Below are 14,211 nucleotides of genomic sequence, written 5' to 3' on the forward strand. Positions count from 1 at the left end.
TATAGTAATAGACAGATCTGTAGCTGCCATAGAGCCCCCAGAGGATAGCACAGATTATCTGCTGCGTTGTATCTTTGCAGAGGCCTCCGCTGTGAGAGACCAAATGAATGAGTACCTCAAGAGACACCTCATGCACATACGCAACAAGGCAGAGTTTAAGAGTGACATCCAGCACGTGGAGCGTAACCTGAGCTTTGCCCTGACTCAGTTGAAGAACTCCTTGCTGCTGGACGGACAGATGAGCTTGTGGGCTCTGAGGATGTGGGTCAACGGAGCGTCCCTCCATGTCCAGATGCTGATTCACCTGGGCAGACTGGATGGGGCCAAAGTGGCCCAGTGCGATCAGTCATCACTACCTACCAGAGCAATCTTGAAAATCTGGATACAAGGAATTAGTCAAACAGCATCCTTCACAGTGCCACAGTGGTTCCTATGAGACAGTCTCAGTAAAGTTCTGGTTTTGCTAGAGCTCTGAGATGACTAAATGATATCCAGAATATAGTGTTTTTTTAGACATTACCCTATGGTGTGTGTTGAGGTTGGTTATAACCCTGTAGATCCATTTTGATCCCAAGGTGTACTGTCTATGCTCTGTATCATTGTTTGTGTGTCCATCATAAAACAAGTAATGGTCAATTGCAACCAACAGGCAGAACTTTTAGCGCTGTATTTCTTGAAACGTTACTAATGGGAGATGACATGCACCTGCGTGTTAAAACAGACTTGAAACGTTACTAATGGGAGATTACATGCACCTGCGTGTTAAAACAGACTTGAAACGTTACTAATGGGAGATTACATGCACCTGCGTGTTAAAACAGACTTGAAACGTTACTAATGGGAGATCACATGCACCTGCGTGTTAAAACAGACTTGCTTGCAACCAAAAACCCACAAGAATAAACCAGCAGATCAGTTGATCTCCCGTTGTCACTGTGTCAAACAAGTTTGATATCAGACAGCTGTGTCTAGGTTCTCTACTCCAGGCCCCAATGACATATGACCTACCAGGACCATTGAAAAAAGCAAGGCTAGTATTTAATTAAAACTATTTATTGTAAGACTATAGACCCCGTGAATTGTAAGAAACTATAGTACAGTACAATTTAGTACAGTATAGTTCAGTATAGCTCCGTTCTTGTGTATTTTATTGTATTCCTCATGTTACTATTTTATTTTTAAACTGCATTGTTGGGAAGGGCTCGTAAGCAAGCATTTCACAGTAAAGTCTACACCGGTTGTATTCGGCACATGTAACAAAATACATTTTATTTGATTTTACAGGAAAGTAGAGTATAGTTAAGTACAGTACAGTTTAAATCGTATAGAAAAGTAGAGTACCGTACTGTACTGAACTATACTGTACTGATCTGTACTGTACTTTCCTGTACTGTACTGCACTGAACTATACTTGAGTTTACTGTAAAGTACAATACAGTACATTATAGACATCTATGTTTGGGCCACATTAGAATATACTAATTTGTCATTTGACATACCTTGATTAGATTATAATTGAATGAAAACAGATTTGCCAGTATTAGTTCAATCATAATTGTCTTCAATAAGTTACCAATTTTAGATGTAGACAATACAGGAATACTTTATTTTTCCCTTTTGATAAGAAATGACCATACTCTATTAAGGTTTTATTCATGGGTTAAATTATTTGAAAATTACAAGTAAGTATACCAACATAAGCTTTACATTAATAAAATGTGTAGAGTACATTGTCACAGTAGATTCTCTCTGGTAAATGAGGAAATACCTAATTTCACTTGTATGAAATGATGTGAAATAGTTCAATTTGGACTTAGTCTGCTCAAATATTAGGTTTCATTTATACCGAACATATTACCCACCAGAGGCATAAATAGTCTTGAAAAATGTTGGCAGCAACCAGGACTTCAAGTTAAACACTGACATCAACTGCAGGGAGCGATAATATGGCGGCCAATGATGGCTGCAATCGAGATCAGCACAGGGACGAGATATTACCTTGTGTTGAGCTGGTGCTCTGTGTTGGTTTCAATTGACCTGTAGTGTTCAGTGAACCACACCATGATTCCAAAAAATATAGCTACATTATAACTTCTTGTGCTGAACATTTACATCTTGACATTGAAGTACTTTTTTCCAGGCATAACTAGACATTCAATGTTGTTCTTAACAGTGGACAGACAGACACCGTAACTGGGAAAGAGACGTATGTCATGTCTGTCATCACCCAACAGATTATGTTTGTGTAGATGCCATCACGTTCAGGCTGCAGTTCTTCTGGTCCTTGGGAAGAAAAAAAGAGTGTTTGGTCATTTACAACATCATATACAATTCAAACATTTTTGTGTTACTGTTTAATAAAATGGAAAAGTGTTGCTACTGTGATCAATAAAATAAAAAACAAAGTTAATCTTACTTATGTGCTAAATGTTGTCCTGTACCCACTTGCTGTCGGGGTCAGCACAGACATGTCTGTCCTTCACAGTGGTAGACCTTTATAAAAGAGAGGAGGGGTGGATTTAGAAATGTTACATCAGATTCAACAATCAATCCAATAATGTCACTTAAACATAAAAAAAAATTAAAAACTCTATGTACTGAAACTGTTTAAAGACAAATAATATAGCTATGTGCTTACATCACAGCATTGATGTCGCAGATCCCAGTCTCATTCTGCACTCTTTCAGCTTTTGTCACAGGGATAGCTTTCTCTGTGTATTCTGACAGACAGCATCACAGATATTTAGACGTATTAGTAGAAAAGACAACGTAAAAATAGATTGTCATTTTCAAAGTAAAAAGAAAAAATAAAGCATAGCTCAAAACAGAAGCAATGCACAACCTTTTCTCTACTAAAATATGACTAAACCCACAATAAATGACCGTTCATGTCCTACTTACTACTTTCACACAGAGTCATCAGTGCCACCAGCAGCACATGCAGAGTAGAGAGAGTCACCAGAAGATTTGCCATCTTGTCAGGTTCAGAGTTCTAGGCAGGCAGTAAAGTTGGATAGATACATGTAACTCTAGTGTCTGAATAAGATACAAAGATAATCTGATACAATGATCTGGCATTGTAATGTAGTTTAAATACACAGTTGGAAATATGCTGCCTTTTCTGGACCGCAGACTCAGTGGTTGAAGAACAAGGTGGAAAGTTCTCAGATGGGAAGAATGGCACAGGCCGCATTGTTGGTAACTTGATACAAAACCCCCTTCCACTCTGTCTGCATCAAGAATTAACAGCAACTATATGTTGATGCGTGTCAGATCAAATTTAAGGAAGAAGTTATTCTTGTACTAGATGATTACATAATGTTAGGATTGTGTTACATAATGTGATGTACAGTTACCTTAAAATGAGCTGGAGTGTTCAATTCATACAGAAAAAGTGTTGATCATTGTGATTAGTAAGCCTGTGTGAGTCACTTCTCCATGATGGGCAGTCCTATTTAAGCACCTGTCATTTTCATTTAGGGAGAGAAAGAAACAGAGACAAGTCAGCATGCTGCTGGATTTTGTTTGAAGGACGCTATTTGATCCAGTTAATTATTTTTGTAAATACTTGTACATTTCGCTGGCTATTATCTTCACCTTTGCTAATAAAAATCCCTCACCCTGGGCAGAAAGTCAGCTCTACCTTGTTGCCTTCTGCCTTCTCACTGTTAAAATCCAACCGAGTGATAAACCTCACACATGGATTACGGGCAACATCCGCACTGAGCTGAAGGCTAGAGCTGCCGCTTGCAAGGAGTGGGAAACTAATCCAGAAGTTTATAATAAATCCCACTACGCCGTTGACAAACCATCAAACAAGCAAAGGATCAATACAGGACCAAGATCGAATCCTACTACACGGGCTCTGTTGCTCGTCGGATGTGGCAGGGCTTGCAAACTATCATGGATTACAAAGGGAAACACAGCTGCGAGCTGTCTGGTAACGCAAGCCTACCAGACGAGCTACAGTGCCTTGCGAAAGTATTCGGCCCCCTTGAACTTTGCGACCTTTTGCCACATTTCAGGCTTCAAACATAAAGATATAAAACTGTATTTTTTTGTGAAGAATCAACAACAACTGGGACACAATCATGAAGTGGAACGACATTTATTGGATATTTCAAACTTTTTTAACAAATCAAAAACTGAAAAATTGGGCGTGCAAAATTATTCAGCCCCCTTAAGTTAATACTTTGTAGCGCCACCTTTTGCTGCGATTACAGCTGTAAGTCGCTTGGGGTATGTCTCTATCAGTTTTGCACATCGAGAGACTGAATTTTTTTCCCATTCCTCCTTGCAAAACAGCTCGAGCTCAGTGAGGTTGGATGGAGAGCATTTGTGAACAGCAGTTTTCAGTTCTTTCCACAGATTCTCGATTGGATTTAGGTCTGGACTTTGACTAGGCCATTCTAACACCTGGATATGTTTATTTTTGAACCATTCCATTGTAGATTTTGCTTTATGTTTTGGATCATTGTCTTGTTGGAAGACAAATCTCCGTCCCAGTCTCAGGTCTTTTGCAGACTCCATCAGGTTTTCTTCCAGAATGGTCCTGTATTTGGCTCCATCTATCTTCCCATCAATTTTAACCATCTTCCCTGTCCCTGCTGAAGAAAAGCAGGCCCAAACCATGATGCTGCCACCACCATGTTTGACAGTGGGGATGGCGTGTTCAGGGTGATGGTGTGTTGCTTTTACGCCAAACATAACATTTTGTATTGTTACCAAAAAGTTACATTTTGGTTTCATCTGACCAGAGCACCTTCTTCCACATGTTTGGTGTCTCCCAGGTGGCTTGTGGCAAACCTTTAACGACACTTTTTATGGATATCCTTAAGAAATGGCTTTCTTCTTGCCACTCTTCCATAAAGGCCAGATTTGTGCAATATACGACTGATTGTTGTCCTATGGACAGAGTCTCCCACCTCAGCTGTAGATCTCTGCAGTTCATCCAGAGTGATCATGGGCCTCTTGGCTGCATCTCTGATCAGTCTTCTCCTTGTATGAGCTGAAAGTTTAGAGGGATGGCCAGGTCTTGGTAGATTTGCAGTGGTCTGATACTCCTTCCATTTCAATATTATCGCTTGAACAGTGCTCCTTGGGATGTTTAAAGCTTGGGAAATCTTTTTGTATCCAAATCCGGCTTTAAACTTCTTCACCACAGTATCTCGGACCTGCCTGGTGTGTTCCTTGTTCTTCATGATGCTCTCTGCGCTTTTAACGGACCTCTGAGACTATCATAGTGCAGGTGCATTTATACGGAGCCTTGATTACACACAGGTGGATTGTATTTATCATCATTAGTCATTTAGGTCAACATTGGATCATTCAGAGATCCTCACTGAACTTCTGGAGAGAGTTTGCTGCACTGAAAGTAAAGGGGCTGAATAATTTTGCACGCCCAATTTTTCAGTTTTTGATTTGTTAAAAAAGTTTGAAATATCCAATAAATGTCGTTCCACTTCATGATTGTGTCCCACTTGTTGTTGATTCTTCACAAAATAATACAGTTTTATATCTTTATGTTTGAAGCCTGAAATGTGGCAAAAGGTCGCAAAGTTCAAGGGGGCCGAATACTTTCGCAAGGCACTGTAAATACCTTTTCTATGATCGCTTTGAGACTAGCAACACTGAACCACGCATGAGAGCACCAGTTGTTTTAGACTGTGCGATCACACTCTCTGTAGCCGATGTGAGTAAGACCTTTAAACAGATAAACATTCCCAAGGCCAGCATTCCAGAGTCGCCTCTTCACTGTTGACATTGAGACTGGTGTTTTGTGGGTACTATTTAATGAAGCTACCAGTTGAGGACTTGTGAGGCATCTGTTTCTCAAACTAGACACTCTAATGTACTTGTCCTTTTGCTCAGTTGTGCACCGGGGCCTCCCACTCCTCTTTCTATTCTGGTTAGCGCCAGTTTGCGCTGTTCTGTGAAGGGAGTAGTACACAGCGTTGTAAGAGATCTTCAGTTTCTTGGTAATTTCTTGCATGGAATAGCCTTAATTTCTCAGAACAAGAATAGACTGATGATTTTCAGAAGAAAGTCCTTTGTTTCTAGCCATATTGAGCCTGTAATCGACCCACAAATGCTGATGCTCCAGATACTCAACTAATCAAAAAAAGGCCAGTTATATTGCTTCTTTAATCAGAACACTAGTTTTCAGCTGGGCTAGCAATTAGCCTTTTAAAATTATAAACTTGAATTAGCTAACACAACGTGCCATTGGAACACAGGAGTGATGGTTGCTGATAATGGGCCTCTGTACGCCTATGTAGATATTCCATTAAAAACCAGCCATTTCCAGCTACAGTAGTCATTTGCAACATTGAGATTGTCTACACTGTATTTCTGATCAATTTGATGTTATTTTAATGGACAAAAATGTGCTTTCCTTTCAAAAACAAGGGACATTTATAAGTGACCCCAAACTTTTGAACGGTAGTGTAAGTAGCCTTCTATCTTAACCTTGTTTAAGGTTAAGTTGTATGTAACAACAGCTTAACTGCAGTTTTCACATTGTACCTACCATTGTAATAACCATGCAAATACATGTTTGTAGTGCTAAAGCAACACCAACATTGGAAATGTTTCAGTATTCATATGAACATGATAAAATGTCCCAATTAAAGCATTGCGTGACATATGCATGGGTAAAAAGGTTGTGGTTGTCACAGGGACAGCTATGATGCAACAAATGAAGAAGAACTCAAAACCACTTCATAATGACCTATTTAGTTGTCACAGCATCACTTCTATGTGTTCCTCTGACCTAGAAAATAACCATATTATACCTCAAGACAACCTACATGCAACAGCCCACATCCATGCAAGTTACACACACACACACACACACACACACAGACATGACTATTAGATTGAACAGATAAGATATTACTTTTCTTTGTCTTTCAGTGTATTGTATTTCAATGCTGTGTAGATTTACAGCACTACCCAAACAAAGTTACACATGACATTTTCCCTCATAACTCCCCAATCCTCCACAGGCTCTAGGAGGGATCCTATAGTGTGTACAATTATTGTTTTTTGTATTTGTTTATTTTTGTAAATGTTTTATCTCTTTTTCTCCCCAGTTTTGTGGCATCCAATTGGTAGTTACAGTCTTGTCCCATCGCTGCAACTCCCCTACGGACTCGGGAGAGGCGAAGGTCGAGAGCTGCGCGAAACACAACCCAGCCAACCTCACTGCTTCTTGACACAATGCCCGCTTAACCCGGAAGCCAGCCGCACCAATGTGTCGGAGGAAACACCATGCACCTGGCGACCGTGTCAGCGTGCATTGCGCCTGGCCCGGCACAGGGGTCGCTTGTGCACGATGGGACAAGAACATCCCTGCCGGCCAAACCCTCCCGTAACCCGGACGACGCTGGGACAATTGGACGCCGCCTCATGGGTGTCCCGGTCGCGGTCGACTGCAACAGAGACTGGACTCAAACCAGGATCTCTAGAAGCACAGCTAGCAGTGCGCCACTCGGGAGGCGGTAGTGTGGAATTTGGACCATACATCAGAACTCTGAGGTCATTATGTAATCTTGTCTATGTAAACAGTTCAATAGCTGTCATACCTTTTGTAAGCATATAGTTTTTGATCATCTTCAGTGCAACACTCAACCTGAATTCCTAGTTTTCTTACGGGCTCTGTGGTGCTATTATGGTTTATTTGGTTTACCGCCTCAGACCATGACGGACCCTCCACCTCCAAATCAATTCCGCTCCAGAGTACAGGCCTAGGTGTAACGCTCATTCCTCCGACGATAAATGTGAATGTGACCATCGCCCCTAGTGAGACGAAACCACGACTCATCAGTGAAGAGGCGATGTAGTTGCTGGTGATGTCTGGTGAGGACCTGCTACAACAGGCCTACAAGCCCTCAGTCCAGCATCTCTCAGCTTATTGTGGACAGTCTGAGCACTGATGGAGGGACTGTGCCTCGTCTGGTGTAAGTCAGCCAGTTGTTGTTGCCATCCTGTACCTGTCCCGCAGGTGTTATGTTCTAATGTACCGATCCTGTGCAGGTGTTATTACACGTGGTCTGCCAGAGCGAGGATGATCAGCTGTCCGTCCTGTCTCCCTGTAGCGCTGCCTTAGGCGTCTCACAGTACGGAAATTGCAATTGCAGACCTCATGCCTCCTTGCAGCATGCATCTTTCTTTTGGTGTTTTTCAGAGTCAGTTGAATGGCCTCTTTAGTGTCCTAAGTTTTCATAACTGTGACCTTAATTGCCTACCGTCTGTAAGCTGTTAGTGTCTTAACGAGGTGCATGTTCATTAATTGTTCATGGTTCATTGAACAAGCATGGGAATCAGTGTTTAATAAACCCCTTACAATGAAGATCTGTGACGTTATTTTGATTTTTACGAATTATCTTTGAAAGACAGGGTCCTGAAAAAGAGACGTTTCTTTTTTTGCTAAGTTTATTTTCTGATCAATATCACAATCTCAAATTTGCCATTCACCACTTCATAGGCCACAAACAGCGGCAATCCCTTGGTATGACTGTATAGCCTTACAGAACACTTACTCACTGGGGTAGATGAACTGAAACATCTGATAAATGTGTATACACACATTTAGAAAACTTACTTACTCACTGGGGTAGATCAACTGAAACATCTGATAAATGTGTGTACACACATTTAGAAAAAATAAGGTGCTATCTATAACCTTAAATAGTTCTTCGGCTTTCCCCATAGGAGATCCCTTTGAAGAAACCTTTTTGGTTCCAGAACACAAATCACTGCAAAGGTGTGAATTTGAGACCAAAGTGTTGTTCTGTTTGAATATAGGCCTTGATTTGGTTATGAAGCCAAAAGTGCTGTGACACTTTTTTGTTGTTGTAAGACTTTGTAATTGTTTTTATGAACAATACAAAACACACACATACAAACGACACCATCATACAAACATCAACTACATCACATCTGCCCAGACCCACTAGCACACATCCCCATATCCAATGCTCACGTCACTTTACACCACATGGCCTCAAACTGCACCATTTTGTTTTTCACGGTAGCCCACGCACTTACATTTTTTAGATAATAAAGCATTTTACCTTACCATTGCGTTACTAATGGAGGATTGGTTCATTTCCTGTTTTTAAGTATACGTTTATTTAAGATGATTGACATGAGAAGTATCGTCCAAGCCATGGGGTATCTCACTGTTCCATCATATGCCATGTCTTGAAATATGCAGATAGATTGATTAAAAGTAAACTTTCTATCTGTCACGTCTGCACCCCCTCGTCTGGCGCTCATCATTACGCGCACCTGTCACCATCGTTACGCGCATCAGCGCTTCATGGGACTCACCTCGACTCAGCCGGGTCGTCCAGTTGGGACGCCGGGTGGCGCCCATTGGGTGGGTACTGTTGCGCCTGCTCCTGCTCCCCCTCTCTGGCATTCGAGGGCACCAGGCTGCCCATCATTACGCACACCTGTCACCATCGTTACACGTATCAGCCCTTCATGGGACTCACCTGGACTCTATTACTTTATTGATTACCTCCCCTATATCTGTCACTTCCTCAGTTTCTTCCGTGTCTGCATTGACGTCATTACGTTTTCCCCTGTCCAGACGCTGTCCTTGTTTGTCTATTGTCTGTTATCCATTAAATGTGCACTCCCTATACTTGCTTCTCGTCTCCCAGCATTGGTCCCTACACTAACTCCACCCATATCTTTTGGATTTTCTAACATTCCCAGAAGGCATGCATTATTAGTTTTACACTTCAGACATGACTTTGCCGTTGTGCTGTAGAATTTGCGAATTGTGTCTTTTGTATAATCAATTCTATACATACATTTATGCTGTATTAAACATACATTTTCCTTAACTATAATCTCGTTAGTTATGTTCCAACATTCTCTCCATCTTGTGTCAATATTTGTTATTTTCAAGTCTTGAATCCAATTGTTTATATTTTTTTCTAAGAGTCAGTTGGATAAACTGAATGCATAAGTTTTGTATAGCTTACCTATCATATGAATATCCCTTTCTGACTCAAATAGAATTCCCTCAAGGTCTTATGTCCAAAAAAAATTCAAGTTGAAATTTGGGGATTTTTTCAAGTCAAAATGAGATTTAATTTGCATGTATTTGACAATATCTACAATGGCCAATCTGAAATTGCTTTTTAAAGCTGTCATGGAAATAAATGTATTTCCATTTATGGTTTCTATGCCTATAGTTTTCCATGTGGCCCAATTTAACTGTGAATTCTGAAAAAATATTCAAGGATTATTCCATAAGGTTGTGTTTTTAGGGAGTGATATTGGTTCTTGTAAAATAAAAAAATGTCTCCACGTATTCTGAAAATAATTTTAGCAAAGGGGGCATTGAGTTTCCAATATTGGTCAGGTATATCAGGAGATCATCTCTAAATAAGTTTAGTTTATATTCCCTTTTACCAATACTGATACTTTGGTTTGGGTGCTGTCTAATTCTTTCTGCAAGCGGTTCAATTGCCAGTGCAAACAGGAGGGGGGAGAGGGGACTTCCCTGTCTTGTGTCCCTTTCTAAAGCAATTTTATCAGATAATGTATTATTTGTGTATATTTTAGCTTTAGGACATGTATATCATATTTTAATAAAATGTATTATTTCAGCTGGAAAGTTGAAAGCTTCCAAAGTTATTTAAACTTTATTTAACTGTTCTTAAATCAGTTAAGAACAAATTATTATTTACAATGACGGCCTACCCCGGCCAAACCCTAACGACGCTGGGCCAATTGTGCGCCGCCCTATGGGACTCCCAATTACAGGCAGTTGTGATACAGCCTGGACTCAAACCAGGGTCTGTAGTGATGCCTCTAGCACTGAGATGCAGTGCCTTAGACCACTGCACCACTCAATAGTCTATACTGTAAAAAATAAAATTGACACTTGGAAATATGTTTGGCAAGCTCATAAAGGATCATGGGATAGAGTATCAACTCATTGTACTTTGTAGTATATTTTAACCATCTAAGGATAAATGTTTGAATAAACAAATAAAAGTTGTGTTAAAACATCCCTTGTTGTCCCTCTGTTGAGTAATGTTGTTCCTTTTTTTGATCAATGTGGGATAGTGATGGGGAAATTCTTTCGTGGGACGTTGCCATTAAGGGGTGGGTAAGAACGCCCATTTCACCTCTCAAAGCAGAAGTTTCCCCCTGCAGAAGGAGTATATATATATGTAGAGAGTAGGACCTCACACAGCCACTGAAGCTTTCTCTTTGAAGACAAGACAGCATCTCAACTCAGCTCATCACTAACCACAGCATCACAGAAGAAGACATGGCCCAGATGAGAGCCCCTGTGATTGTACTGCTGGTGCTACTGGCTTTGGGACTCTTTGCTACGGAAACTTCTGCAGCTAAACGACGTAAATATTCTGCTGTGAAAGTTTAGTCTGTGTGTAATTACTGAAAAACAGAAATGAACAACTGGACAAATAGGGTAATATTTTGTGTTTCTCAACATTCCTCGTAAATCCTTTATTTGTTCCTTTTTGACAGCACGTCGTAGGAGAGGATGCTGTGAGAGTTATACTCTTCGTAAAACACCTTTCGCAGTTATCGAAGGCTATACCATACAGACCATATCAGAAACCTGCCGTATCTTTGCCATCATGTGAGTATCTTTGGAGTATCTGATTGCATTGTATGGCAAGTAATAAAGCCAGAAGAATGCCATTATAGCTACTATAAATAGCCTACTATACTGTAGTTTTAGCAATCAAACAATTATATAATGCTGTACGTGTAAAAACAAAGAGTTGAATATGAACTTTATGTCTCTTCCAGGTTCCACACTGAAAAGGGTAATGATGTGTGTGCAGACCCTGACCAGAACTGGGTGATAGAGCACGTCATCCGACTGGGGTATGAATCATTCTCATGAACAGAGAACTGTAAGACTAAAAGTGTGGTTGTAGACAATACAAATGAATGATATCCATTTGACATTTTAAATCTGTTTTAGGACCAAAGCGTCTCACATCAAGACCTCACAGGCCTAATCCAATGACGTCATCACAACTCAGGATATAAAGGAATAGTACGCAGTCAAAAACTGAACACCTACTGTTAATCTTTCCTCTCAGCACCAAGAACCAAATCAATGACAAGGGTGTCACAAGACCCTGTTTCTTCTTAGTTCTATATTTTCTGGGGTGATTTTATGTAAATATATTTTGTAAATATGAAGGATATTGTTATAATATAATACTTTTTTTTGTTGTTGATCTCATTGTAAGAGCATCAGAAAATTCAGACTTTGTATGTTTTTATTCATTAACTTTGGTTGCTTCTGTTAAATTTTTTCATCTATAATAAATGTCTTATATTTTACTAAGAATACTTCTGTTTTCATCTTGTGTCTGGTGGAAGGAAGAGGAAGCACAGTGACAGATAACGACAGATAAAGCAGATAGAGAAGATATTGTGTCGTCTTAGTTACTGTGTGAAGTGCACTACACCATGAGAGTTCACCAGTGGATGGATCACTTATTGTGCTTCTCATAAAGATAGTCCTTGTATGTGAGAACAGAAAGACTCAAAACACCATGATGGTGTAGTGAAACCATGAAAAGAAGTGCGTCCTTACCTGAGATCTGGTGTTTGGAGGGTGTTTGAATGTAACCCCAGTGTAAGTGTTATAATACACTGAATGTATTTCGAAACAGAATAGAAGTACTCTGAAACACTGACAGCGGTCCATCAATCTGAACGTTGGTGTGTTCTTCAGTGTAAGTGTTATAATACACTGAATGTATTTCGAAACAGAATAGAAGTACTCTGAAACACTGACAGCGGTCCATCAATCTGAACTTTGGTGTGTTCTTGTTAGGACTGTGAAAACCGTTGTTGGTGTTTTAGTGCATGTAAAAGGCATCATCAAAACACAAAAAGTACGTTTCCGCAGTCTCTCATACAATCAAATGGTTATAAATTGCAAAGGATTTATAGCGTAAATATTGATTGACGATGATTTTTAAGAAAATATTTTAAGTAATTGTGGCGTACAGCAGGTCAGCCACCAGGGGAAGACTCATCGAGGGCTGGTGACAGACGGAGTCTACATCACGAGGCGATGGCTCCCTCTACTGGACATGCCAGGTCTCGATGGGCTCTCCGGCCTGGACTAATTTGGGCTGATTGTGGTTAGTGTGTAATCAAGGGGCTGATCGCTCACCAGCTGGACGAGTCCCATAAAGCTGCCGGTAGGGCAGCACACAGGAGAGGGGACTGGGGGAAGAGAGTTTACTCCTGTATAGTCGTGTGCAGTCCCAGGGATAACGGAAGGAGTTCAGTATTGTTCCCCACAGGATACAGCAAGACCCGGAGCCCAGAAGACGGTATCCCAGAGAAGGTCTCCTGGGGGAGACCTATCTTTTCTTTTTGTTTGTTACTTAAATAAACACCCCTGAAACCAAGCTAACCCAACTCTGTCTGTGTCTGATCTGTGTAAACGTCTTGACCAAACCCCCTGGTCTGCCTTAAGTGCATTTCCGCTCATTTCCGGTCACAACTTGCAGACTTGTTTACGTGTTGCTGTGCGTTTTGTTGCCAACCTTACTTTGCTACCTGACAACTTTATGTTTTTTTCTTTTTAATTACCGTTTATATTTGTAGTTTTTCCCCTCACTCAACTTTTTTTCATTCAACTTTTTCACTCCAGACGCTTTATCTGGACATGGTTCGTCAGGACCACCAACAGCCGAAGCTAAGTAGTAACATTAACATGATGCTTTATCTGGACATGGTTCGTCAGGACCACCAACAGCCGAAGCTAAGTAGTAACATTAACATGATGCTTTATCTGGACATGGTTCGTCAGGACCACCAACAGCCGAAGCTAAGTAATAACATTAACATGATGCCTTCTAATTGCAGTCGCTGTACTCATGATGTACAGGAGAATGATCGCCTTACGGCGAGGATAGCTGTGCTGCAAGCCCAGCTTCAGACGCAATCATTAGGCAAGGGTAATTTCAGTGTAGGAAAGGATGAAACAGCTACAGATATTGAACCTTTCAACCGGTTTTCCCCCTGAAGCAACGAGTCGCAGTCAGAGGCCGAGCCTTCTCTTGTAGAGTAGAGACTAGAGACTAGGGAGTAGAGACTCCTCCCGTCTGAGACGCCGAAGCTTCCCACCATTAGCTTTGACAAATTGAAAACCCTAGTCATAGGCGACTCCATTAC

The 14,211-nt window shown here is 40.7% G+C and overlaps 1 protein-coding gene across 1 annotated transcript; it reads left to right on the top strand.

Annotated features, from left to right (window-relative positions):
- Nucleotides 1-11,216: 11,216 nt before the first annotated feature.
- ccl20a.3 (C-C motif chemokine ligand 20a, duplicate 3) lies at nt 11,217-12,446 on the top strand. The gene is made up of 4 exons (XM_021588639.3): nt 11,217-11,390; nt 11,524-11,638; nt 11,812-11,889; nt 11,990-12,446. The coding sequence occupies exons 1-4, from the start codon at nt 11,303-11,305 to the stop codon at nt 12,024-12,026; spliced, it is 318 nt and encodes a 105-aa protein (XP_021444314.1). The 5' UTR covers nt 11,217-11,302; the 3' UTR covers nt 12,027-12,446.
- Nucleotides 12,447-14,211: the final 1,765 nt, after the last annotated feature.

This window comes from Oncorhynchus mykiss, chromosome 28, assembly GCF_057628025.1.
Source record: "Oncorhynchus mykiss isolate SJ-2025 chromosome 28, ASM5762802v1, whole genome shotgun sequence".
Taxonomy (NCBI): domain Eukaryota; kingdom Metazoa; phylum Chordata; class Actinopteri; order Salmoniformes; family Salmonidae; genus Oncorhynchus; species Oncorhynchus mykiss.